This window comes from Balaenoptera borealis (assembly GCF_965194805.1).
Source record: "Balaenoptera borealis genome assembly, chromosome: 12".
Taxonomy (NCBI): Eukaryota; Metazoa; Chordata; class Mammalia; order Artiodactyla; family Balaenopteridae; genus Balaenoptera; species Balaenoptera borealis.
In genome coordinates, this window is record NC_138869.1 from 5,127,031 (window position 1) to 5,152,956 (window position 25,926).

The 25,926-nt window shown below is 60.4% G+C and overlaps 3 protein-coding genes across 24 annotated transcripts in view; 2 read left to right on the top strand and 1 right to left on the bottom strand.

The window, feature by feature from the left end:
* The window catches only part of PODXL2 (podocalyxin like 2), a 32,818-nt gene extending 31,144 nt beyond the window's left edge, over positions 1–1,674 (top strand). For all 5 annotated transcript variants that reach the window (XM_082345246.1, XM_082345247.1, XM_082345245.1 and 2 more), the window contains 2 exons: positions 493–672; positions 1,309–1,674. In XM_082345246.1, the coding sequence (XP_082201372.1) occupies positions 493–672; positions 1,309–1,521 (393 nt within the window). In that variant the 3' untranslated portion in view covers positions 1,522–1,674. The remainder of the gene's footprint in view (positions 1–492; positions 673–1,308) is intronic.
* A 113-nt stretch (positions 1,675–1,787) lies between these two features.
* ABTB1 (ankyrin repeat and BTB domain containing 1) lies at positions 1,788–8,175 on the top strand. 13 transcript variants are annotated; one of them, XM_082345254.1, is made up of 12 exons: positions 1,788–1,954; positions 3,066–3,128; positions 3,218–3,273; positions 4,141–4,285; positions 4,429–4,588; positions 4,687–4,732; positions 4,977–5,096; positions 5,191–5,309; positions 5,560–5,655; positions 5,757–5,924; positions 6,682–6,882; positions 6,948–8,175. In XM_082345254.1, the coding sequence occupies exons 1-12, from the start codon at positions 1,899–1,901 to the stop codon at positions 7,152–7,154; spliced, it is 1,437 nt and encodes a 478-aa protein (XP_082201380.1). In that variant the 5' UTR covers positions 1,788–1,898; the 3' UTR covers positions 7,155–8,175. The 13 variants fall into 13 exon arrangements, with proteins under 13 accessions (XP_082201380.1, XP_082201385.1, XP_082201386.1 ...); XM_082345259.1 differs by having other exon boundaries at positions 1,789–1,954; positions 4,977–5,090; XM_082345260.1 differs by having other exon boundaries at positions 1,789–1,954; positions 4,995–5,096.
* A 6,655-nt stretch (positions 8,176–14,830) lies between these two features.
* MGLL (monoglyceride lipase) overlaps positions 14,831–25,926 on the bottom strand; it is a 240,698-nt gene continuing 229,602 nt past the window's right edge. For 5 of the 6 annotated variants that reach the window (XM_082345272.1, XM_082345268.1, XM_082345267.1 and 2 more), the window contains 2 exons: positions 19,720–19,935; positions 14,831–17,597 (listed from right to left, as the gene is read on the bottom strand). In XM_082345272.1, coding sequence (XP_082201398.1) covers positions 17,472–17,597; positions 19,720–19,935 — 342 coding nt within the window. In that variant the 3' untranslated portion in view covers positions 14,831–17,471. The remainder of the gene's footprint in view (positions 17,598–19,719; positions 19,936–25,926) is intronic. The other variant, XM_082345269.1, reaches the window with a different exon arrangement.

A 25,926-nucleotide genomic window follows, 5' to 3' on the forward strand; every position in this document is an offset into this window, starting at 1 on the left:
ACGTGGACCATCCCCAGCCCCCCGTGCACTCTCTCTGGCCCACAATGGCCATAATGATACTGGGACACCCCTGCCTCCCAAGGTAGAAGCTGTGTTTGCGATTCCTTGCGGTGTGTGGTGGAGAATGTGAGGGGAGAGCTTCACAGCTGCTCTTGTCCTTTTTCAAGCTGGTGGGGACAGTGTGGATTGTGACTGCCAGCATGGGGCCAACCTCAGTGGGAGGTTAGGGCCCCCAGCAGGTGGGTTTAGGGCCCAACGTCGGCTGCAGCAGGGTCAGAGCCACTGCGGGCTTGTGAGGAGTCTGGGGATGGAGGCGCCCGCAGGCAGGTGGGGTGGGGATCGGGCAGGGTCCTCGCTGAGCACAGGTCCAGGCCTCTGAGGGAGCTTGTTCCAAGCCTGTTCCGCGTCCCTGAGCTCCGACCCCACGGGCCCTGTGGGGAGCCCTGGCACCCTAGGACCTCGGCTAAGGAACCGGGCCCCTCCCGCCCCCAGATTGGCATCCAGAACTACTCCACCACCAGCAGCTGCCAGGCCCGGGCCAGCCAGGTACGCAGCGACTACGGGACGCTCTTTGTGGTGCTGGTGGTCATCGGCGCCATCTGCGTCATCATCATCGTGCTCGGCCTGCTCTATAACTGCTGGCAGCGCCGGCTGCCCAAGCTGAAACACGTGGTGAGCGAGCGTGGAGCCCAGTGGGGCCGGGGGCTGGGCCGCGGTGGTGCCGGTGAGGGAAGGGGTGCCCGGCAAGCTCAGGCGTCGGAGACTCTGGGTCCTCAGCTGCCGGTGGGCTGACTGCGGGCGCGGCGCTAGTGCCGGGCCTGGCCCCCAGTTGCCCTCTGCAGGGCGCCAGCCTCGCATCCGGTGCTGGAGGTGCAGGGAGTGGGACGTTGGCTGCACCCGCAGGGCCGCTCCTGGCCGCAGTCCCTTGCAGGCCTGGGCTCCTGTGGATGCCTCACCAGACAGGCCCTGGCTTGGGGTCAAGAGGAGGCTCCAGCAGCTTGGCAGCTCCCCGCAAAGGAGGGGCCCGGGCACAAGGCTCCTGTTTCCCATGAGTCCCTTTAGAAGGGGTGGGTGGTGGTGGGAGGGATCAGATGGTGTCAGGGAGGCCACGGGTCTGTTCCGTGCGAAGGGTCAGTAGTCATTTTAAGAAAGGAGCTGAGCTGTGGAACCAGAGCCGACGCGGCCTGCGTCCATCAGGGTCCGCTGGGGTCCCCTGCGTGCGGTTTCGCCGGCCTGAGGACCGGTGAAGGGATGGTGCGGGGGCGGCGGGGGCCCGGCGTGCTCTCCCAGCGGCCCCTCCCGCCGCAGTCGCACGGCGAGGAGCTGCGCTTCGTGGAGAACGGCTGCCACGACAACCCCACGCTGGACGTGGCCAGCGACAGCCAGTCGGAGATGCAGGAGAAGCAGCCCAGCCTGAACGGCGGCGGCGCCGTCAACGGCCCGGGGGGCTGGAGCGCGCTCATGGGGGGCAAGCGCGACCCCGAGGACTCGGACGTATTCGAGGAGGACACGCACCTGTGAGGGGCTGTGCCCCGCCCGGCCCTCGTCGCGGGGTCCCTGCTTTCCCCCGACTCACGGCGCAACTCGGCCCCGTCCCCGTCCCCACCCGAGGCCCCGAGGGGCTGCCCCGGGACCCCATTAAAGCAGCCCGGAGAGCACGCCGGGCCTCGCGCATCCGCCTGCGCGACTGGTTCTTGCGCCTGTGGTTGGAGGGGGGGGGGGGGGGGAGAACGTGTGTGATAAGCGGGGGCGGGTGGACTAAGAGGAGGGGCGGGGCGGGCGTATCCCGGGTCGGTCCTCCGGACGCCAGGCGCCGCTGCGGAGCGGGCGGGGCGCAGCGCGGCGTGTTTATATTCGGCGGGGCTTCGCCGCTGCCCGGGGTCGGGGACGTCCGCGCCATGGATACCTGCGATCTGTTCTCCAGCTGCAGGAAGGGGGACGTGGGCCGAGTGCGGTGAGGAGCCGTGGCCCCGGGAGGGTGTGAGTGGGCCGCCCGCGGAGCGCCTGGCCGGGGTGGGGGTGGGGGTGGGGGACGGGGGCGGCCCGGGCGCCGAAGCAGGACCGCCCCGGTCCAGGCAGCTCTCTGAGCGGGGGCGCGGGGGTCGGGTGCTGGCGTGACTCCGGGGGTCCCGGAGGGGAGGACTGCGACGCGGACGCCCGGAGGAGGCGGAGAGGGGCAGAGAGAAGAGAAGGGCCCGGAGGTCAGACCCTGGGGGCAGGCCTGGGACGCCCCCGACGTGGCTCCTCTGATGAGCTGCGGACCCCGCGCTGGGAACGCCTGTGGCCTGGAACCAGTCTCTGGTTCTCAGAGATTCGGGAACTCCTAATTGCGGTTGAGGCAGCCCGGGTGCTGCAATCGCCGTCTCCGCCGGCCGCACGGGGAGGGAGGGGCTGCTGATGTGGGATATGAGGCACCTGTTTTCCTTGCCCCATCCCTGGTCCCGACCTTCCCTGGCGCCCTCCCCTGGGCCAGTCGGGGATTTCCTGAGCCCCGCAGCTTCCCCGGGCTCCTCCCCAGGGTCGGGTGACACCTGGGAGTTAGTTGGTAGCCCCCAAAGTGTGGTGCACTCTGAGATCCAATCTGGGCGTCTCCCCGAAGTGGGTTCCTTCCATCACTATCCTTAGTGGTCTCCCCTCACCCCAGTCTCCTCTGCTGCCTTGTTTCCTGACTTCCGCCTTTTATAATCTGTCCATTTTTCGTTTCCACGCTGCCAGGACGCCTGCAAGTCTCCTGGTGGTCCTTTCCATCTCCAGTCCCCCTGACCTGGGAAGGCCAACCTGCCACCCCATGCAGCCCGAGGGTTCGGGCAGAGGCAGGGCCCCACCCCCTCCTCCTCCCTCCCTCCCATACGCCTTCAGCCCAGATGCTCAGCCTCTTCAGCTCTGGGGCCTCTGACGCCCAGGGGCTCCCACATCCACACTCTTTCGTGGTTCCTTTGCCTTAAATGCCTGTCCTGCTCTGGTCTCTGCCCTCACCTGGGGAGGCTTCCCTCCTTCCCCTTCCGCAGGTCTCCTCTCCAGACCCCAAACCCATCCTGACGCAGGCTCTGACCTCCTCTGCCCAGGTACCTGCTGGAGCAGCGAGACGTGGAGGTGAATGTGCGGGACAAGTGGGACAGCACCCCCTTGTGAGTGCCGGCGGGGGGCAGGGGGGTGGGTGGGGCGGGCCGGGCCTGCAGGCCTGACAGCGCCCCTGCCCCACCCGCCTCCCCCTCAGGTACTACGCCTGCCTCTGTGGACATGAAGAGCTGGTGCTCTATCTGCTAGCCAACGGTGAGCGCGCGGGGCAGGGCGGGGTGGGGCGGTGGACGCGGGCTGTGCCCGGGGGCCCTGGCGTCCCCTCTCAGTCCAGCACCCCAGCAGCAAGTGCCCTTAGCTCTGCCCTCAGAGCCTATTCTCCCCTCGGCTCCCCAGCCCCGGGTCAGCGTCTCCCTGCGGCTGCCCCTCCTTGTCCCCTACCGTGTGTTGTCCTTTACCACAGTGGGCATGCCCCACGGCCAGTGTGACCCGCTTCCTGGCCTGAGTGGCTTCCCCGCTGTGTTTCCCATGAGCTAGAGAAGCTGGCCTGCCCTGAGCTGCTCCGTGACGGGTGCGCCCCCTCCCGCCCCGGCCAGCCCTCTGCTGCCTTCCCGCGTGCCCCTCAGGGCCTTTGCAGTTGCTGTTCTTTCTGCTCAGAAGGCCTTTCCCAGGTCTCGGCATGGCGCTCACTCACTTCAGGCCCCTGCACCTTGTCTTCTGCCCCAGGGACCTTCCATAGCCTCTCCTGTGGCAGCTGCCACCACTGTCACCCTTTGTCTTGCTTAGCTTTCTTTCAGAGCACCTGACGTTATTTGCTAACCTGTGTATGTCTTTCTGCCCCAGGAACCTCAGTTAGGTGAGGACGGGAACCCTTCTGCCTAGGGTGTGTCCCCAGGCCACCAGTGCATAGATTAGGGCCGGCCTCCAAGCCATCTGTTTTGTGTGGTGTGTGGCGTGTGCCTGGGCCCTGGCGGGGAGGATGCTGGGGCGCGAGCAGGCCCAGGGCGACTCGGGCCCCGTAGGTGGGGGGGAGGGGGGAGATGCACCTCTCCCCCAGGCCCCTCCCCAGCTGTGGTGGGCAGCCCCATGGCCCTGCTGATTGGACAGCCCTGCCGTCCCCAGGAGCCCGCTGCGAGGCCAACACCTTCGATGGGGAGCGCTGTCTCTACGGGGCACAGAGTGATGCCATCCGCCGGGCCCTGCGTGACTACAAGCAGGTGACGGCCTCCTACCGGCAGCGGGACTGCTACTACCGCTTCCTGCTGCGGTGAGACAGCGCGAGACAGCCCTGCACAGGGTCTGCGGTGGCGTGGCCTGTGTGGGGCTGAGGGCTCTCCCGCTGGACGGGATGAGGGGCAGTGGGCAGACTTGGGGGGCGGCACTGCTGAGTACCCCCTCCACTGCCCCCAGCCTCCTGGAGCAGGGCATTCACAGCGACGTGGTCTTCTTAGTGCACGGGAAGTCCTTCCGGGCACATCGCTGCATCCTGGGTGCTCGCAGCACCTACTTCGCACACATGCTCGACACCAGATGGAAGGGCAAGAGTGTCGTGGTCCTCAGGCACCCTCTGGTGCGTCCCTCCCGGGGATGGGGAGGGCAGAGGGTGAGCAGGGAATTTGTGTTGAGTGGCTGCCTCTGACCTTGTCTCCCTGCGGTCTCTGCCTACAGATCAACCCCGTGGCCTTTGGGGCCCTTCTGCAGTACCTGTACACAGGTGAGCCCTGGGTCTGGGTAGGGAGGGGCTGCAGCACACCCAGACGTGGCTTTGGGGGCCACTTTTTCTCTCCTGGGGCTCATCCCCTGGGGTGCAGGGTGGTTCCAGCTGCCTCCTGGGCTGGCTTTTCCCACCCACAGAGGAGCCCTTCTCGTCTGTCCCGGGTGCTGTAGAACCGGGTGGTGCGTGGAGGGACGGCCGCGGGGCAGCTGAGGGCCTCCTCAGGCTCTGAGCCTCCCCCCAGCACTGCACCCATACCCAGGCTGCCTGGACGTCGGTGTGGAGCACGTTGGCGACTGTGAGCGTCTCGCCAAGCAGTGCCAGCTGTGGGACCTGCTCGGTGACCTGGAGGCCAAGTGTGAGTGTGCGTGTCCAGGCTTTGGGGCCCGGGGCCCAGGGTTTCAGGCAGCAGCTGGCGGGCCGCTCAGCTCCCTGAAGCTGCGTTCTCCCCTCCACAGGGGCTTCCAAGCCAGGCACGTGTGTGAAGGTGCTGACCATCGAGCCTCCCCAGGCAGACCCCCGGTTGCGGGAGGACCTGGCCCTGCTGGCCGACTGTGCCCTGCCCCCCGAGCTCCGGGTAAGCGCACCCGCCTGGGCTGGGCTTGTGGGTAGGGGCCGTGTCTGGGGATGGGGCTGCGGTTTAAACCTAGAGCCCGTTGCTTCCCTTTTCTGAGCTGGCCTGCTTGCTTTAGTTGTCCTGTATCTAAGTCAACACATGGGGCAGCGGTCGTCCTCCAGGCTGAGCTAGAACGGGCTCTTGGCCGGGGCCGGCTGCTCTCCCATCTCCTGCCTGCTCTGATGGCACCTGCTCTCCTGTCCCCCACTAGGGTGATCTTGGGGAGCTGCCCTTCCCTTGCGACGGCTTCAGCAGCTGTCCTGATGTCTGCTTCCGGGTGGACGGTTACAGCTTCCTCTGTCACAAGGTACTAAGTTTTTTCCCTCCAGACCCCCACCCCTGCCTTAAGCCCTGGGCCAGCTCCTCGAGGCACAAGTCTTGGCCCATCCTGAGCCCAGCCTCCCACAGGCCTTCTTCTGTGGCCGCAGTGATTACTTCCGGGCCCTGCTGGATGACCACTTCCGAGAGAACGAGGAGCTGGAGGCCTCAGGCGGCCTCCTGGCCATCACCCTGCACGACATCTCACCCGACATCTTCACCCACGTGCTGTACTACATCTATGGCGACCACACCGAGGTGTGTGCGCTGGGCAGGGGTGGGGGGGGGTACACAGGCCACGTCACCACGGGGCTTAGAGGGAGCGCCCAGGTCTGGACTGGCTCTGAGAGGCCTGTTCTCTATGAGGCTGGAGTGTGGGTCCTGTTTGAACTTTTCTATCAGGTGGAGGGGCCCTGGTTCCAGGGCAGGAATGAGTGACAAGACTCATGGCATGAGCACCTGGCACTTGGAGACATAGTGTAGCCACCTGGGGTCCCCAAGTTCTCCAGCCAGGGGGTGGGCGGGGACAGTCACCCTGAATTCCTGCCACAGTGGGGAGCCCTGGCCTCGTGCGTCGGGGTCACTGCAGGGCCCTTTGGCTGCCCCGAGGCAGCTGCCCCAGGTGAGGAGGCAGCTGCCCCAGATGAGGAGGCAGCAGGTGTGCGCTGCCTGCGTGCGTGCAGGTCACGGTAGTAATACGGCGACTGAGGGGGAGCGCCCAGGGCAGGGCTAGCACACTTCCTCCCAGAAGGGGTCAGTGGGCCATAGCGTCCCTGTCACAGCTGCTCACGGAGAAGGGGGTGGCGGCCAAGCAGGTGCCCCCGCCTGGACTGGGTGTTAGTTACACCCCGCTTCCCTCGTCCTCTGAGGCCGTGCCTGCCACAGCAGGTGGGAAACCTGGGCTCTGGCTGCGGGGCTCAGGGCAGAGCTGGCCTGCAACGTGAGCCCCTGGCTCGGCCTGTGGACCCCATTCTTAAGCCTCTGGTGCCCTCCCTCACCTCCGTTCTCGTTGCAGCTGCCTCCCGAGTTGGCCTATGACGTGCTGCGTGTGGCCGACATGTACCTGTTGCCAGGCCTGAAGCAGCTGTGTGGCCGTGGCCTGGCCCAGCTGCTGGACGAGGACAGCGTGGTGGGCGTGTGGCGCGTGGCCAAGCTGTTTGGCCTGGCGCGCCTGGAGGACCAGTGCACAAAGTACATGGCCAAGGTCCTCGAGAAGGTGAGCGTGGGCCCGGGGCGGCTGGGGGTGGGCGACAGGCGTGCCCTGAGCCGGCCCGTCCACAGCTGGCGGGGCAGCGGGACTTCGTGGAGGCTGTGAGGGAGGAGGCCGCGGCCGTGACAGCCCGGCAGGAGACGGACTCCATCCCGCTGGTGGACGACATCCGCTTCCACGTGGGCAGCACGGTGCAGACGTGCAGTGCCATGGAGCAGGCAGAGCGGCGGCTGCGGGTGCTGGAGGACCTGCTGCTGTCCATCGGCCTGGACTGCTGACGGCTGCACGCGTGGTGGCTTGTGAGCCTGGGGCATCACCGTGCCGGCAGGGGCTCGGCTGCGCTCTCCTCCCCTCTGTGCCTGGGGACCCCGGGGAGGGTCACCTTGGGATGAGGCCTCTCCCGCAGCACAACCAGCCCCAAGGCCCTGGGGCTGGGCACCACTCAGGGAAACCTGGCGGGCGGTCTCTTAGGGCCTCCCTCCCCCATCCCACCTGCTCCTGGCCCCTCCTCGCATGTTTTCCTGGGCCGAGCGGGGCAATAAAGCTTGAATTCACCGTGGGAGCCTGTGTCCCAGGGACAGGGTGGGGGGAGCTCGGGTCAGGGCCCCCGTCTGGGGGTCTGAGTAGGCAGCCCCTCTGATGACCAGACTCCCCTTGGGGACAGGGTTCCCCCTTGGTGGTCCTGGGGGTTTCGCGGGGCCAGAGGTGTTTGCCCTCAGATGAGCTAAGGCGGGGCTTCTGAGCTCACTCACCGAGCAGCTGCTGCTCAGACCGCTGTGCGGCCTCAGCCCAGCCTGCATCTTGGAGAGCGGGGCCCCAGCTAAGCGGACCCGGCCTGGCTCCCTCCACCCGCCTCGGCCACTGGCTGTGGTGCCTATCAGTCCAGGGGGTGCTGAGGATGGAAGCCACTGTTTTTCCCTCAGCTCAGGGCCTGCTTCTAAGTGAACACTGTTGAATCAAAAAAAATTTCCATACATTTTACTGGGAAAAATTATATGCATTCTATTCCATCGCAAGATCCCGACATTTTTCACATTGGGGAAAAAGAGACCAACCGTTAACAGAGTAAGCAAAAACAGAAAAGAAGAACGGCTTGTATATAAAGTGGAGTGTAAGGGCGGAAGAGGGCCTGCCGGCCGGGCAGGGCCCACAGACAGACCATGCTCTGCTGAGTCCTGGGGGACTGGAGCAAAAGACAACCAGGAATCCTGTTTCGAAATGTCAATATTTGGTTTATCATTAATTTTGATTTAAAAGTAAAGTATTACATTAAAATATTGCTTATTTTGATTACTAAGATTTTTGGTGCACCCTTAAGTTGTGTGCCCGAGGGGAGTGCCTCACTTGCCTCACCCTAGTCCTGGCCCTTACCCAAAGATATATTTTTTAACCCATCCTATAATATTCTTCCCACCTGCAAAAAAAAAAAAAAAAAAAAGGCATGCATATATGTTCGCTCCTCTACCTGGAAAACTCCTACATAGCTTTCAGTGTCCGCCTCACTGCAGCAGAGGGAGGGGTGAGGGTGCCGTCACAAAGTCAGGAGTGCTCTTGCCAGGGGCAGCCTTAATTCCTGGAGCATTCTGTTTCTCACTTTGGTAAAAGTCTGAAGCACAGCCTCAGGCAGGGACTTTCGAAGGAAGGGGCCCTGGAGCCAGGAAGCTGCCCTCAGGCACTCCAGCCCCCCACCCCCCTGCCAGTGGCTTAGTTTTTGGAGTCCCATCAGCACCCTGCACCTGGGTTGTCACCACCTTCACCTGGGAGGCAGCGGGTGTCTTGCACGTGGGCCGGGGACCTGGGCTGGAGCAAGTCAGAGCCCCAGCATCCTTATCGGTCTAAATGGGAGCAGCACTGCCAGCCACCACGCCTGGTGTGAGAGTCAGACGGGGTCCTGAGGGGGCCCAGAGGGGTGGGGCTCAGCCCACTGAACCTCAGCACAAACGAACTTTTTTCCTGGAAGATGCAACACGAGCAATTCCGGGCACACAGTGTAGCCCCTTCTTACCTGTGGAGTCTTGGAGATGGACACTCGTGTTCTCCTGATTCCTCAGCCCTCAAGGTAGTTGTCACCCAGCCTCCACAGTAGCTGCTGGGCGGTCTCCGGGTCCCCCTCCTGCCACCTTGGCCCCAGCTGGGGCCCTGCCTCACCTCCAGCTCACTTTCACCCACCCTGTTGGCATCTTCCAGGTGGATACTGAGCCCAGGTCTCCCCTCCTGGAAAGCCTGAGGTGCATGCCTGGTTCCTGGGCACAGCCTGCTGTCTGTCTGACCTCTGTGCCCTTCCTCTTCTGTGGGCACCTGGCTCATTTCCCAGCTTCCCTGCATTTAGCCGTGGCCACGCCACCGGGTCCTAGATGTGAGCAGAAACGGCAGATGAGGTCTCTGGTTTCATCCCTGAAAAGCTCAGCCTGCCCCTTTCCTTTCCTCCCTCCCAGTGGGCTGGGATGAGGATGCTGTGGCAGGAGCAGGAGCAGCCTCCTTGGTCCATGGGCTGCAAGCCACACACTCAAGACAGGGCAGCGAGTGGGCGAGCAGCAGCTGCTCCCACCCAGCCTCCATCTGGTCACGGCCCTGTCCTCCACCCTAGGCTCCAGACACCCTCCGGCCAGGGCGGTTGGCTCCCCGCTGTGGCTGGTCCCAGCACTGCACCCCCACCGTGGGCTCCCCCCATGCACCGTCCTGGGCAGGGTGCTGTTGCTGCAGGAGATCTCCATCCCTCAAAGTCCCAGTTCTGTGACCAACCTGTGCTCCCTTCCCATCTACCCCGAGCCCCTCGGACATGCCCCCTCCTGCTCACCTCCTGCTCTCCCCCGCTGGGCCGGCCTGGTGCTCCATCGTCCCTCTTCCTGCCCCACCAAGATGAGGCAAGCTGTGTCACCCCGTCCTGGATCTGGGGGCAGCCCCAAGGCCATGGGGCACCTGCTGCGTGATGGCCCTCAGCAGGAGTCTGTGCTCCGTGGGTGCTCCCAGGAGGCAGGAACAGCCCAGAGAGGAGGACACTGCCCACGGTCAACCCCTTGAGGCTCAGGCTGTAGAAGGAGTGCGGGCCTCGGGGAGGGGGCCGTCCTCCAGGTCTGCATGCCACCCAGGGGGCCTCTGCACAGGGGACGGCCAGCTCTGGCCACCCCATGGGACCTATCCCAAAATGATCAAAAATTTCATCAGAAGTCACCTCAGGAGAGCAGCTCACCACCTCTCACGAGTACACCAACATCACAACCGCCTGCAGAACCACCATCCATGGAAAAGACCAAACCCTACCAGGAAGGATCTTCTACGGCTAAAGACATGAAGAAGGAACGACGACGAGACAGTAGGAGTGCCTTACCCCCAGGTGGGCGACGCACACACTGGAGAATAATGACCCTGCAGAGGTTCCCCCCGAGGAGTGAGAGCTCTGAGCCCCACGTCGGGCTCCCCAGCCCGGGGGTCCGGCACCGGGAGCCCCCAGAGCCTCTGGCTGTGAAGACAGCGGGGCTTGACTGCAGGGACCCCACTCCTAAAGGGCCGCACAAAACCTCACACGCACCAGGACCCAGGGCGGAAGCAGTAATTTGATGGGAGCCTGGGCCAGACCTACCTGCTGTTCTTGGAGGGTCTCCTGCAGAGGTGGGGGGCGGCTGAGGCTCACCCTGGGGACACAGACGCCGGTGGCAGATACACTGGGGGACATTCGGCCCCGTGAACACAGCTGCTGCTGCTGCTGGGCTGATATCTTGGCCTGTGAGCGCCAAGACCAAGCCCCATCCAGCAGCCTGCAGGCCCAGTGTGGGGAGCCTTGGGCCAAACAGCCCCCTGGGCGGGGACAGAGCCCCACCCGTCAGCTAGCTGACAGGCTGCCTTGGGACCTGCTGAGCTCACAGCCACCCGGGACACGGCCCTGCCCACCAGACAGCGAGGCGCAGCTCCACCCACCAGTGGGCAGGCACCGGCCCTGCCCTCCAGGGAGACTGCTCAGGCCGCTAGACCAGCCTTGCCCAGCGGGGGGCAGACACCAGACCAAGAAAACCACAGCCCTAAAACTGGACGACTATATGTAAAACAATGAAATTACAGTAAGTCCCCTACATACAAACCTTCAAGTTGCGAACGAAACGTGCGGTCCATCAATGTCAGGCATGAGTGACACTGCAGCTTGCCCTCCGTCTCCTATTGCTGACGATCCTTCAGCTCTACCATCTCCCACCTCCTCTCCCTCCTCCAGTCAGTAGTAACTCTTCTTGCCTGTTCACTTGACGCCAGCCCTTGTATCCCAGCTGTTGCACTACTGTACTTGTCAAGGTACTGTATTGTAAGATTAAAAATGTTTTATTGGGGCTTCCCTGGTGGCGCAGTGGTTGAGAGTCTGCCTGCCAATGCAGGGGACACGGGTTCGAGCCCTGGTCTGGGAAGATCCCACATGCCACGGAGCAACTGGGCCCGTGAGCCACAATTACTGTGCCTGCGCGTCTGGAGCCTGTGCTCTGCAACAAGAGAGGCCGCGATAGTGAGTGGCCCCCGCTTGCCACAACTAGAGAAAGCCCTCGCACACAAATGAAGACCCAACACAGCCATAAAAATAAAAAAAATTTTAAAAAAATGTTTTATTTTTTGTGTTTATGTATTATTTGTGTGAAAAGCATTATAAACCTATTACAGTACAGTACTACATAGCCCACTGTGTTAGTTGGGTACCTAGGCTAACTTTGTTGGACTTACAAACAAACTGGACTTACGAATGCACTCTCAGAACAGAACTCATTCCTATGTAGGGGACTTACTTTAGAACATCCTCTAACACCATACACAAAAATACACAAAATAAACTCAAAATGGATTAAAGACCTAAATGTAAGGCTGGATGCTATGAAACTCTTACAGGAAAACATAGGCAGAACACTCTATGACATAAATCGCAGCAAGATCTCTTGCAATCCACCTCCTAGAGTAATAGAAATAAAAACAAAAGTAAACAAATGGGACCTAAATAAACTTAAAAGCTTTTGCACAGCAAAGGAAACCATAAACAAAATGAAAAGACAACCCACAGAATGTGAGAAAATATTGGCAAACAAAGCAACCGACAAGGGATTAATCTCCAAAATATACCAGCTCATGCAGTTCAATATCAAAAAACCAAACAACCCCATCAAAAAATGGGCAAATGACCTAGGTAGATATTTCTCCAAAGAAGACATACAGATGGCCAAGAGGCACATGAAAAGATGCTCAACATCGCTAATTATTAGAGAAATGCAAATCAGAACTACAATGAGGTATCACTTCACACCTGTCAGAATGGCCATCATCAAAAAGTAGGAACACTAAATGCTGGAGAGGGTGTGGAGAAAAGGGAACCCTCCTACACTGTTGGTGGGAATGTAAATTGATACAGCCACTATGGAGAACAGTATGGAGACTCCTTAAAAAACTAAAAATAGAACTACCATATGACGCAGCAATCCCACTCTTGGACATATATCTGGAGAAAACTGTGATTTGAAAAGATACATGCACCCCAGTGTTCACTGCAGCACTGTTTACAATAGCCAGAACATGGTAACAACCTAAATGTCCATCGACAGAGGAATGGATAAAGAAGATGTGGTATATATATGCCATGGAATATTGCTCAGACATAAAAAAGAATGAAATAATGCCATCTGCAGCAACATGGATGGACCCAGAGATTATCATACTAAGTAAATCAGACAGAGAAAGACAAATACCATATGATATCACTTACGTGTGAAATCTAAAAAAAAAAAAAAAGATACAAATGAACTTATTTACGAAACACACACACGGACTTAGAAAACAAACTTACGGTTACCAAAGGGGAAACGTGGGGGCAGAGGAGAGATAAATTAAGAGTTTGGGATTAACATATACACACTACTATATATATAATAGATAATCAACAAGGACCTACTGTATAGCACAGGGAACTCTACTCAATATTCTGTAATAACCTATGTGGGAAAAGAATCTGAGAAACGGTGTATATATGTATAACTGAATCACTTAGCTGTACACCTAAAACTAACACAACATTATAAATCAACTATACTCCAATATAAAATAAAAATTAAATTTAAAAAAAAAAAAGAAAAGAAAACCACAGTCCTGCAGCTTGTGGACCCAGCACACCCAGAGCAGGCCAGATCCGCCCTGGGACCAGCTGGGCCCCGGCCCTGCCCACTAGCAGGTCACCGCAAGCTTCAGGACACCCTGGACCCCAGACCCAACTGTGTCAGGAACCGGCCCCCCCCCCCCCAGAGATCCAACACCAGCTCTGGGACCCCTGGGCCCTGCAGCCAGACTCCAGGACCCGGCTCCGCCTGCCAGTAGACCGGCACTAACCCCAGGACCTGGCTTCACCCGCCAGTGGGTGGGCAACATCCCAGGGTCTTCTGGCCCCCGACTCTGCCCACCAGTGAGCCAGCACTAGCCTGGGGTCCCCCAGGATTCCACAACCCGCCGCCTCGTGACCAGACCCCGCTAACCAGCAGCCAGCGGCATCCACACGAGGCAAGGCCTGGCAACCAGCCAGGCCAGGGGCCGACCAGGCCCACCAGACGCCCCACGTAGTCAGCCCCCTGCCACAGAAGGGCTCACGCAGTCCTCTTGGGGGCACCCCTAGAGCATGTAGCTTGGGTGACGAGAGGAGAGAGCACCGCTGGGACACACAGGACGTCTCCTACAGAGGCCCCCTCTCCAAGGTCGAGAAACGTAACTAACAGACATAAAGTACAAATAGCAACTCAGACAAACCGAGGGGGCAAAGGAACATGTTCCAGACGAAGGAAAAGATGAAGCCCAGAAGAAGAACTAAGTGACGTGGAGACAGGCGACCTGCCCAAAGAAGAGTCCAGAGCAGTGATCGTAAGGATGGTCCAAGAACTCGGGAGGAGAACGGTGCCCAGAAAGATTGAGGATTTCAAGCCAGCAACAGCAGAGCATTAAACCCAAGGGGGCCCTTGGAGGTGTGGCCTGGGTGAGGGCACGGGCGCCCACCAAGAAGTGGGCCCTGTGCCTATAACCCCAGTTCCAGGCTCCAGCCTGGCCCAGAGAGAGCCCTGGTCCCCCAACCCCTCCCTGCCGGGAGAGAGATTTACCAGGGACCCCTGGAAACCACACAGAGGTCTGACGCGAGGACCCAGCTCCCGCAGCTCAGCTCCAGTGGGACAGGGCTACCGAGGGTCCACAGAACGCGGTCGAGTCAGACGGCAGTGGCTGTGCTGCAGGAGGGGCGGCGGGGGCCAGGGAGTAGGTAGCTCCACACAGGGTGGTGGGAAGCTTCCACAGAGAGGCTGGCGTGTGGCCACGGGCCCAGGGCCTGCAGACTTGGGAGGGCCGTGGCCGCCTCTGCATGAGATGGGACCACGAGGGCTGGAGTGGGAAGGGCCACCACCTGACTCGTTGAACACCCGCTCTGGTCGCTATGTGGGAAGAGACCAATGGGACACAAGCGGGGAGATGGGGCACCTGGAGGAGGCTGCTGTGGCCACCGGCAGGAGGGGACCGTGACAGCCCTGGGGCCAGTGGGGCCAGAGGGAGATGGTCCGCCTGGACAGACAGGCAGCCGACAGCCTCCTCTTCTGGGTCAGGCGCAGGGGGGACGGGGAGAGGGGTGCAGGCACCCGCCCGAGCTGGGGTCTCCTGCGCTCAGGTGGGCGAGGCAGAGGTGCGGCCACGTGGGGGGAGATCAGAACTTGCTTCTAAATCGTCAGAAGTTATGTGGGACTGCGGAGGAGGGTCAGCCGTGGAGCCCCGAACTGGGGCGGCCCGGCCCCTGGCGGCGGCGGCGGCGGCGGCGGCCGAGTCTGCACGAGAAAGCTGGCGTGCAGTCCGCTCCGCATACTGGGGTGTATCGGGGGACCGGCCCAGACCCCCATTGCAGCCTCGCAAAGGGTCGCTGGTCCCTCCGCAAGAGACGTTGCAGTCAGATCACACAGACAGGCAGACGACACCGTCAGAAAACATGTGGTTTATTAGGCTTAGCTGTGGCAGACGTTGGTCCTGTGATAGTTCTAGACTGATACACGGGTGCCCACTAACAGCTCACGTGTGGGGGGATGGCTGAGCTGCAGCAATGACAATAACCAGTAAATTGCTTGGAAAAATCACTGCGGTCCTAACGGTGATGTCAGCAGTTGGTGAAGGAAAGAGCAGGAGGGTGGGGCCCTGCAGGGGGTTTCCAGGGCATCTTTCAGAGCTCTCATCACAAGCCCCAGGGCCCCCAAGAGCCAAGGGGAAGCTGGGGTCACCACCCCCCATCCCGGCAAAGGAACGGGCCCTGGCGGGGTTGGGACCTCCAGTGGCTGCGGGTGGCATCTTTTCCTAGAGATTTTTTCAGGCATGAAACCACTTCGTGTGGCCCAGCACGGCCTCTGAGTTACAGGGCGGCACCGAGTTCACAGGCGTGCTTGGGCCCAGTGTCCCGAGTAATATGTCCGTCCTCCCAGGCGTGGTTTGGATAGGCTGCATGTCCAGGGCCCCTCTGTGACCTCTGTCCTCCTGTCACCTCGAGGCCAGGCCACGTGTGACCTCGCTTCCTTTCCAAACCCAGCTCCCCTGCACCACGGCGATGGCATGGCGGTGGCACTCCAGGTATCAGCACGGAGCCGCCAACATGGAGGGTGACCCCAGTTCAAGACTTGCTCGGTGCAGCAAGGACGGGAGGGCGCTCCCCGGGGGCCTCCAGACGCTGCTACCTGCACCCCTGACTCAGCAGGTGGGCGTGCCCTGTGCCCCCTCCCAGATGAGGAAACAGTCCTGGTTTCAAATAACTTTTTTCTTTTAAATGCAGGCGATTCTTTAACCAGATCTGTAAAGGTGACTGAATATGCCTCTATAATAGCTTTCAAATAAATAAATTCATGCATCGAAAGATTACTGGTCAAACCACGTGCCTGGTATTTAATCTGGGATATGGCCTTGCCATGGCATGCTTCTGGGGGGGCGGGGGACGGGCTGTGACCTGCGGGGTGGGACGGCTGGGTGTCTGGGGTTTGTGGGTGGAGTTTCTGCCGTTCCTTAGCCCGAGAGCAGGAACTTTCTCACTGCTGCCCAGCTGGGCAGGTGGGGCCGACCTCTCTTTGCATTTTCTACGTTCTTCTCCTCCAAAGAGAAGCCAGAGAAATAAGATGTGGCGATGAAGCCGCTCTCTGTGGGGACCCAGGTGCCGTTCCCCGGGGATGGGTGCCTCTCCCTCCCAAGGGGCAGGGGCAGCAGGACACACACCAAGGCCCCCGCCAGCTGACCGTCGCTGGGGGTGAGCAGCTCGGGGGCCCTTGGAGGTGGACCCAGAACCAGACCCGGAAGAACCGGGCACACGTGGGGCATCAGCTCCCACCACTGGAGGAGGAGGAGGAGGAGGAGGAGGAGGAGGAGGAGGAGGAGGAGGAGGAGGAGGAGGAGGAGGAGGAGTGGGGAGCCCTAGCCCCCAGCCTCCGCGTCAGGCAGGGAAGCCTTGGGGTGGCGGGACCGCACCTCCCCCAGCGTTCCACGCCCCGGCGGCTCCATCCCCACCACGGCGACATCTGCAGGTGGGGCCTCAAGACCTGACAGCGAGTCCCATTTCAAAGTCAAAGTACCCCCTGGGTGGGTGGTGACCCCGTTTACCTCTGGCGCAATTGAGGGCCAAGGGGTGGGGGGCCGCGGGTTTGGCACCGAGAAAGGCAGCGGGGCTGCTGTGGCCTCAGGCCTGCAGCCGTGGGCAGGGCCACCACGTGGGGAGCTTCTCCGGCCACCAGAGGTAGCTGTGCTGCCAGCACCGAGGCTCCCAGGGAGGCTGTGGCCCGGCAGGCGGGAGCCGGGACAGGCCTGTCCCGCACGGGGCTCCTAGGCCCGCCCCCCGGGGCTGTACAGGGGGGTCAGGCACCCACGCCTTCAAGCCCCCTGGTTCCCACCCCCCACCCGGCTCTGCTTCAGAACAGACGCTATACACACGAGCCATTCCATCTCCAACACAACTGTCCTCTGAGCCCCAGGTAACACTAGCCAGCGACGAGCAGCTGCCCTGACGTGCCCCGCGGAGGGGAGGGGGCGCGGGTGCCCCTTCTGGGCCAAGCCCCACCTGCCCCACAGCCCACCCCGGGCTCCCGGCGGACAAGGAGCTAACGCGGGTCACGGGTGGACACGTGCTGAGGAAGTGCAGGCATGTTCTGGGCCGCGGCGGCACAAGAGTCTGCCGGGGAAGCGGATGCCGCCCCGCACCCGGCGGCCAGAGGGGGGCCCAGCCGAGGCCGTGAGGGCGGGGCGCGGGGTGGCGGGAGGGGACCCCTCCAGTTATTGCAGTGGGGGTGCTGGGACCCTGCGGAGCGGGAGAGGCGGGGCAGGGCTCTGCGGCCTAAGGCCTTCCAGCACATTCTCTGGGAAGTGTTGTGACCTCCTATTTTTGCATAAAGTGTCCACCACTTAAGGAAGATCCAGTGGCGGACGGCCTGATGTGCGACAAGATTGTCTTTTTTCTTTTTTTTTAGTAAATTGTGCTAGGGATTCCTCCAATTTGTGATTTTTGTTTGTTTGTTGGCAAGCCACATCTAAGAAGCCAGCTCCTGCCCTTCCTCTGCCCGCTTCCCCGACTGTGGCCCGACGGCTGGCCAGGGCACTCAGGGCGGGGACCCCGTTCCTGCCGCCGCTGTCCTTTGAGAGACCCACGTGTTTATCTCACGGAAGACGGAGCTGGTCACTTCAGGAAGCTCTTTGTGGAGGACGTGGTAGGCACCTTCGTAAATCTGCAATTAGGAAAGACAGGAAGTCACGGCTACCGCGAGTGACACGGGCGGGCAAGGCGGCCGGGCAGCGGATGGAGAGGACCCCCTCTCCACGCACCCACGCCTGGTCAGCAGGTGGTGCTGCAAACAGCTGGAAAGGTCCCAACATGTTCACCAGATCCTTTCTTAAACCACTGCCCCCTCTCCACGCCACTCCCCCTCCAGCCTTGCCCCCCCTGCGCCTCCTCTCCTCCTTGTGGGACCCCAGCCTGCCCCGGCTGACCCTCACTCCCACCCGCCCACGGCGGTGGTCCTGGCACCAGCTCCACGGCCCTCACGTCGCCGTGGCCGGGGATCACTTTCACTCTCGCAGGATTTGGCTTCTTAGCGTCATTCAAAAGCTGACCAGGGTAACCTTCCAGAAACACCTTCCTCCGTGGTTCCCACAGCTCTCCACCCTCCTGGTCTTCTTCCCGCCTGTTGGTCAAGACTGCAGCATGCCGCCCTCCTGAGCTGCAGGCTGGTGCGGCCGAGGCGGGGTCGGGCCTCTTTCCCCCTCTCCCCAGGAGCCCCGTCCAGGCCCCTGGCTGTAAACACCACCCATGTGCTGATGACTCAGAGTCTGTATCTCCAGCCAGACCTCCCCTGAACTCTCCACGCGTATCACCACCTGCCACTTGCCATTTCAGCGATTTCTAACAGCTATCTCCAAGTTTTCTTTTTTTTAAGCTGTAGTACAAATCATATAACATGCAGTTCACCATCTTAACCACTTTCGAGTGTACGGCTCAGTGGTGTTAAGTATCTCTGCACGCGGTGCAATATTCTCACCCTGCACAACTGAACCCTGTCCCCGTTACAGCGCCCTCCTCCGTGCCCTCCTCCCAGCCCCTGGAAACACCACCCTACTTTTCTTTTTCTTTTTTCGGCTGCACCAGTCGGCTTGTGAGATCTTAGTTCCCTGACCAGGGCCCCGGCAGCGGAAGTGCGGAGTCCTAACCATTGGACCGCCAGGGAAGTCCCTCTACTTTCTATTTCTGTGAGCTCTGACTACTTTGCCTATGTCATGTGCGTGGAATCACGCACTATTTGGCCTTCTGTGACCGGCTCATTTCGCTGAGCACAGCCTCCTCCAGGCTCATCCGTGTGGCAGCAGGTGTCAAAGCTTCCCCCTTTTCAAGGTTGGAAAACACCCCCTTGCCTGAACGGACCACCTCCCCTCAGTGGGCACTGGGGCTGCATCCACCTCTTGGCTGCCGTGAACATGGGGTGGAAATCTCTCTTCGAGACCCTGATTTCAATTCTTTTTCTGAATTTCAACTCTCTCTCGGGTGTGCCAACGTGGGACTCGTGGCTGGGACCATCTCCCGCCGTGATGGGAGCGGCTTTCCTTCCCCTCCTTCCTCCTGCCGTTCGTCCGGGCCTCCCTCTGGCAGGGGTGTTGGGCCAGGGGCTGCCGCTCCTAGCCGCGACGGGGGGGCGCTGGACAGTGCGGACACGTGAGAGCCTTTGTAGCACAGCGCGCTGGGGCAAGCGGTGCAGCGGGCTCGGGGCAGAGAGCTGAGCGCCAGTGCCGGCCCCCACGCAGCAGGTGTGGCACCTGCGGGGAGCAGCCCGCGCTCCCTACAACCTAGCGGGAGGTGGCCCTCGACCGGGGCGTCCACTCGGCCGTGCCCAAGCTGGGGCGGCGCTGTCCAGGGACACGTCTGTTCGCGCGTGTGCCCTGGGGCGGCGGTCTGCCCAGCCGACCACGCAGAGCCACCTTCAGGCTCTGCTGCCACTCCGCAGGGACACAGCCGGTGCACCTGCTCTCTCCCCATCCTCCAGCCAGGGGTCTTCCCGGTTCAGCCAGACACTCGGGAACTGCTCCACCCAAAACAGCATTTTCCGTCCTGTCGTGCCTGACACGCCTAACGCTCTCTGAGGAAGATGACCTTTTCTGCCCGGAGGCCAGTTGTGGTTCTTTCCTTGACCGGATGAACGATCAGCTAATGACTCTCGAGCTCCCACGGAATCAACAGACACCTCGTGCTCCTGGGACGTGCCTCCCCGGGGGCCAGGCCAGCCCTAAACCAAGGGTTCGGGCAGGCGCCCTAGAGGAGCGCCACTCTCCCCGCCCCAGGGACGTGGGGCGGCTGCTCACCTTGAGCGTCTTGTCCTGGCTCTTGGCGGACTCCATGAGCAGGTAGGCGCCCCTGCTGTCACACAGGCGGTCGGCAGAGCCCTGCAGCAGCAGGAAGGGCAAGGTCAGCCTGGGCAGCGCCCGCTCCACCCTCGAGACGGCGTTGAGCAGCTGGATGCCGAAGCACACCTTCAGCCCCGCCCGGCAGATGAGGGGGTCCGTGTTGTAGATGGCCACCTGCGGGAGGGGAGACAGGAGCCCGTCGGTCCCTCGCAGCCCCTCCCGCTCGGCTCTGAAGAGCCGACCCCGCCAGCGGGCCCGGGGTGGGGACCCCCGGTCAGCCCGGCCGCGCTGCCCCTGCTTCCAGCCTGCTCTGTGGCCCCCCCTCCACGCCTGTGCCCCGGGACGGTTTCAGCATCAGTCTGTGGGGTTCTTTCACGTGAGCAGCATCGTATGTTCGCTTTGATGATTTCACACAGGGATAGCTCGGAAGATGTTTTGGTGTCAGTCTGAGTGGATTCTGTTTTCTCTAAGTCTGTCTGTCCTGACACAGTGTCCCCTGGTTGAAGAGGGTGAGGGGCACCCACGACTGCCGGGTCACAGGGCTGTCTGTGCAGGAATGAGGCCCGGGAAGGGCTTGGGCAGGACACCCCTGCGGGCTTCAGGACGTGGCTCCAGCGGGCTGCCTGCCGGCCTGAGAGGCAGGTCTGCTGTCCCCCTGCGCCTGTGGACGCGGCTGCCCCTCTGCCGGACGTGCACAGCGGCCGGGCCCGCCCTCCTCAGCCATCAGCCTGCCGGGACCTCCTCTGACACCGGCCCCGCCTGCGGCTGAGACTCTGACCATGCCCTTTGTGGGGCTACCCGGGCCCCGTCCCTGGCTTCCTGGCTTCACTCCTCTTGCCCCGAGTGGACAGTAAGTGGCCTGCTTGCTGTGAGCTGAGACGGGACACATGCCCACAGAACTCTCTGGACCAGGTCGGGGCCATGACGCCTCTGCCCTCAGCTCTCTTTCCAAGAGCTGCGTGGCGTCAGGAGGGGTGAGGGGACAGAGGGTCAGCTGCCCACGAGGAGGCTTGAGTGTCCACTGTGTCTCCATCTGACTCTCGGGCGGGGGCTGCGTCTCCCCTGTGACGACCCCCTCACAGGCCTCATCCACTTGGAGAGGGACAGGCTGTCCCAGGTCCCCCCACCACCCCGATTCTTCCGGAGCAGGCGAGCCAGACCACTTGGGAAAAGCCACACGAGACGAATGAGCCCCTTCCTGCAGCCGAGACGGCGGGCCTCCCGCGGGGCCGGGCCACCAGTCTGGGGGCCGAGAACACGGGAGTGGCAGGGGCTCCTTCAAGGTCTGCAAGGAGGGCTGCTCGGGAAGAGGCCGCGGGGCCAGAGAGCCCTGGCTGCCGGGTGTCCCTGTGAACGAACGCCCGGGGCCAGGGCCCACGAGGCCACCTCCTTCCTGAGCGGCTTGGCGCCTGCCCTGCTGACCGGCCGTGAAGCCCCTCAGGGAGTCGGCTCCGGGTTAACTGCTCTGACGGCCCAGGTGGCTTCCCGCTCTTGGCTCTTTTTCCATGTCTGGAGCACGTCGGCGCTGGGTACACAATGGCCCGTTCTAGACCTGGGAGGAGCCGCCAGCTGCGTCGGGGAAAGGGCAGGCCCCCGTGCCAGCCACCACCGCACGGGGGCAGAGGGGCTGCCGGGAAGGCAGCGCAGGGACCACCTCCTCTCAGGGAAACGGCTCAGAGGCCCAACCCTCCCCTACGGTAACCAGCCGGCCCAACCCCAGGGCCTTTGCTTTCTGAGGGCTTAAGACCTAAATCCACCAAAAGTTCTCCTAGGGGGGGCGGGTCGTGTCCTGTCCCCCAGGCAGGAGACGGACAGCTTTCTCCCTCCCAGCCCAGGCCAGGCCCAGAGCACCGGTCAGTAGCCTGAGCCCATTCAAAACCAAAGACCAAACGGTCGCTGCCCGAAGATCACTTACTGGGGGATTCCATCTCCACGACATTCTTAAAAGGACAAATCGAGGGCTTCCCTGGTGGCGCAGTGGTTAAGAACCCACCTGCCAGTGCAGGGGACACGGGTTCGAGCCCTGATCCGGGAAGATCCCACATGCCGCGGAGCAACTAAGCCCGTGTGCCACAACTACTGAGCCTGCGCTCTAGAGCCCTTAAGCCACAACTACTGAGCCTGTGCACCACAACTACTGAAGCCCGCAAGCCTAGAGCCCGTGCTCCGCAACAAGAGAAGCCACCGCAATGAGAAGCCCGCACACCGCAACGAAGAGTAGCCCCCGCTCGCTGCAACTAGAGAAAGCCTGCGTGCAGCAACAAAGACGCAACACAGCCAAAAATAAATAAAATAAATAAATTTATATTTAAGAAAAAAGGACAAATCAGAGAAATGGAGACCAGACTAGCGGTCAGGCTTGACGGCGTGGGGCTACATGATGGCAACACGGGGTCTTTGTGGGGACGGCCTGAGTCACCCCCGAGGGTATCCTGGTCGCCATAACCCTGTGGTTTTGCAAGATGTCAGCTCTGGGGGAAACTGGGCCAGGCACACAGCCCCTCTGAGTTATTTCTCACAACTGCACGTGAATCAGAGGTCTCAAAGCACAAGTTTATTTAAAAGCACAACAAGGACTCGGTCTCTGGCGATCTCTCTTGCCCCCGTGCCCCCCATTTCTGGAGCACAGCCGCGAACACATCAGCTGGAGGCTGGGGACCCGGGTCCAAGCCAGGGCATCTTTGCTCCAGGTGACCAACCTCTGGGGGTGTGTCCACCGGCTGAAACGAGAAGTCTTTTCTCTTGGCGGGAAACCCTGGGAGGAAGACCACCCAGCCCTGACGTTTCCCAGCTGTGTGATGCGGGCAAGGCTCTTCTCTCTGGGATGCAGTTTGCTGATCTGTGAAATGGGGGTGACGGTGGTCATGCCCCGGAGGACGCCGGGCGTCTGGATGGATGTGCACCCTGGGGCCCAGGCTGGGTCTGCCCCACAGCGAGGCTAATGCCGTGCGGCTGCCTGACCCCAGCGCGGGGCAGCGAGGTGGGGCGTCAGGCTCCTCGGCCTGGGCTTCCCATCAAGGAAGGGTCCTCTCCCGAGCCCCAGCCTCTTCTGGCACCTTCCCTGTCCAGGGGTCTGAGGGCTCTCGGCAAGGTTGACTCGACAGCTGGGAACAAGCCAGCTGGGCTGCCTGCCTTTTGAAAAAGCTTTGCCCTGAAGCACAGGAAGCAACCCACAGTTGGGAGCGTTCTTAAACTTCTGGTTGAGCAAAATCCAGGAATCACCCCCACCCCAGTCAGATCTCTTGACCTCTTTTTTGAAAAGCTGTTCTGGGATGGACTCAAAATTAGAGTTTTAATTAGAACAGTATTAGAAATAACTAGCCCTGAGCCCTCACCTCTATGCCAGGTGCTGTGCTGAGTGCTTTACATGTACTTGCTCCTTGAATCGCCGCAGGACCCCTTCCCAGGGACTGTCATTATTATCCATTTTACACATGAGGAGACTGAGGCTCAGAGAGGCTGGGTGACTCACCCAACGTCACACAGCAAGTGAGGGACGGAGCCAGGATAAGAACGAGGCAGTCGGTCCCCACCATCAGCATTCCCAACCTCTCACCACGCTGTGCTACATGTTTAGACAGGGGGAAGTCAAGGTGAGTCCTGTGGGCTCAAGCGGCCAGGGGGCGTGGAGTTGCAGGGAACCAGCACGCCTCAGACGAGAAACGGGTGCGTCCCTGGTGAGGACCGTAGCGTGCTGCCGCCCCTCACGGCCTGCCATGGGGTGGGGGACCTCTGAGCACAGGCGAGTGCCCTGCCCACGTGATTTCACACTTCCCAGAGAGGCCCAGCCCAGCAGGCCTAACCTCCTGCGTTCCCTCCCAGGCACCTACAGACATGTCTGCAGCCGGTCTTCCTGACCCCCTTCCAGCCCATCCCCTCCCTCTGCCTACGGAGACCTCATCTGCCACCTGCTTCAGGGCCACCTGGGATTCCCATCCCCTTCCTCCACCGTTTCCATCTCTCTTCATCCATCCACCTTCACCCCAGGGAAATCAGACAGCCTTCCCCGGCACACTGGGAAGAGCAGGACAACTCTACCCAAGTATTCTCTGGAGCCAGAAACCCGTGGGAACCCGAAGATGAACTGGCAGGTCTTTGCAGAGACCATGTCTTCGCCCCGCCTTTGTCTTGAAGGGCAGGACTGCTGCAGAGGGAGCCGGACAAGAGAAAACCTCTCCTAGGCCTCGCCTCTGGACTTCTTGTTGGAAAGCTCATGCTTTCCCCCTACCCCCGCCTCTTTGCCCGCTGTTAACAGACCCACGATGTGACCCCGAAGACAGGGCCTGGTCCAAAGCGCGAGTGACACAGTGTCTGTTGGCCTGACGTGCGGCCTGCAGGGTGGGGAGGGGACATAAGGGTCCTGCCTGATTCCACAGAGTCTCTCCAGCACGGCTGACTGAAGCAAGCCCTGTTTACTGAGGCCCAAGTTCCCGCTATGACCCCAACCCGGGGCAGGCGCCCCACCCTGGGGGACTGAAATTCCTGAGCCAGACCAGAGGAGAGCCACCAGAAATAAGGACCTGCAGTTCCACTTTGGATAGAAAGAGGACTAATCGGGATTAGCCTACATGTATAAACTGCCACTGATCAAGGGCATGTGAATTACCGAACATCTTTTCCCAAGAAGTACTTTTTGCTACTAAAGCTTGAACTCCTGTTCATCCTTGTATCTGCTTTTTGAGCCCGGAGGTGGGCCGGCAGGTCAGGCCCTGGGCAGGTGGGTGCAGGCGGTTTGCACAAACCCACCACAGGGCACTGGAACCAGAAATGATGCAGAGGGTCACCTTGCTTGTGCCTTGGGAGTGGAGGTCCCTGCGGTGTGACCCTGGAACCAGACACAGGTCCTGAGTGGTCACAGAGGGAAGGGAAAAAGCAGACCCACGTTCTGCACCCAATCACACGGGCCACGGCCACCTTTTCACAGGCCAAGGGATTGAATAAATAATAAGAGAAACAAGAAAGAATCACTGGGGTCTTGCAGGACCATGTTCACAACTGCTGGTCACAAAACAGCAAGATCGCGTGGCCTCATGTCTTGGAATCAAAAGTTGGTCACAACTGAGGAAATCAGAACATGGACCAGATGGTGAGAGGTAATGAAAGGAATGATGACAGGGAATTACTGTTACTTTTCCAAAGTGTGACGACAGAATGGGATGTGCGTGAATGTCCTTATTCTGGGTCCTTCCTCTTGGGCAGCACATGCTGAAGTACGACCACAGGGTCTGCAACTTACTTTCAAAAGTTTCAGGGGACTTCCCTGGCGGTCCAGTGGGTAAGACTCCACACTCCCAATGCAGGGGGCCCGGGTTCGATCCCTGGTCGGGGAACCAGATCCCGCATGCATGCCACAACTAAGAGTTCACACGCCACAACTAAGAAGCCCGCGTGCCGCGACTAAGAAGTCTGCATGCCGCAATGAAGATCCCTCGTACTGCAACTAAGACCCGGCGAAGCCAAAATCGATAAACATACAAACAAACATTAAAAAAAATTTCAGCCAAGACAATGCATCTACTTTATGCCATTGGATTTGGCAATAATTTCTTGAATATGACACCAAAAGCACAGGCAACAAAAGAAAAAAATAGATAAACTGGACTACCTTAAAATGAAAACCCTTTGTTCATCAAAGAACACTATCACAGAATGGGAGAAAACATTTACAAACCATATACCTGGATAAGGGGTTATTGATATAAAGAACTCCTACAACTCAACAACAGCAAACCTGATTAAAAAATGGACAAAGTACTTGAATAGACATTTCTCCAAAGAAGATATATCAATACAAATGGCCAATAAAGCATGTGAAAAGATGCTCAATATCACTAATCATTAGGGAAATGCATATCGAAACGATCTGGCAACCCCTCTTCTAAGTATAAACCCAAAAGAATTGAAAGCAGGGTTTTGAAAAGATACTTGCACACCCATGTTCAGGGCAGTGTTATTCACAAGGGCCAAGAAGCGGAAGCAACCCAGTGTCCGTTGAGGATGAATGAATTAACAAAACATGGTCTATACAGACCATGGAATACTGTTCAGCCTTAAAAAGGAAGGAAATTCTGACACCTGCTACCACATGGATGAACCCTGAGGACATTATGCTCAGTGACATAAGCTGGTCATGAAAGGATGAACACTGTGAGGTCCCTCAGGAGT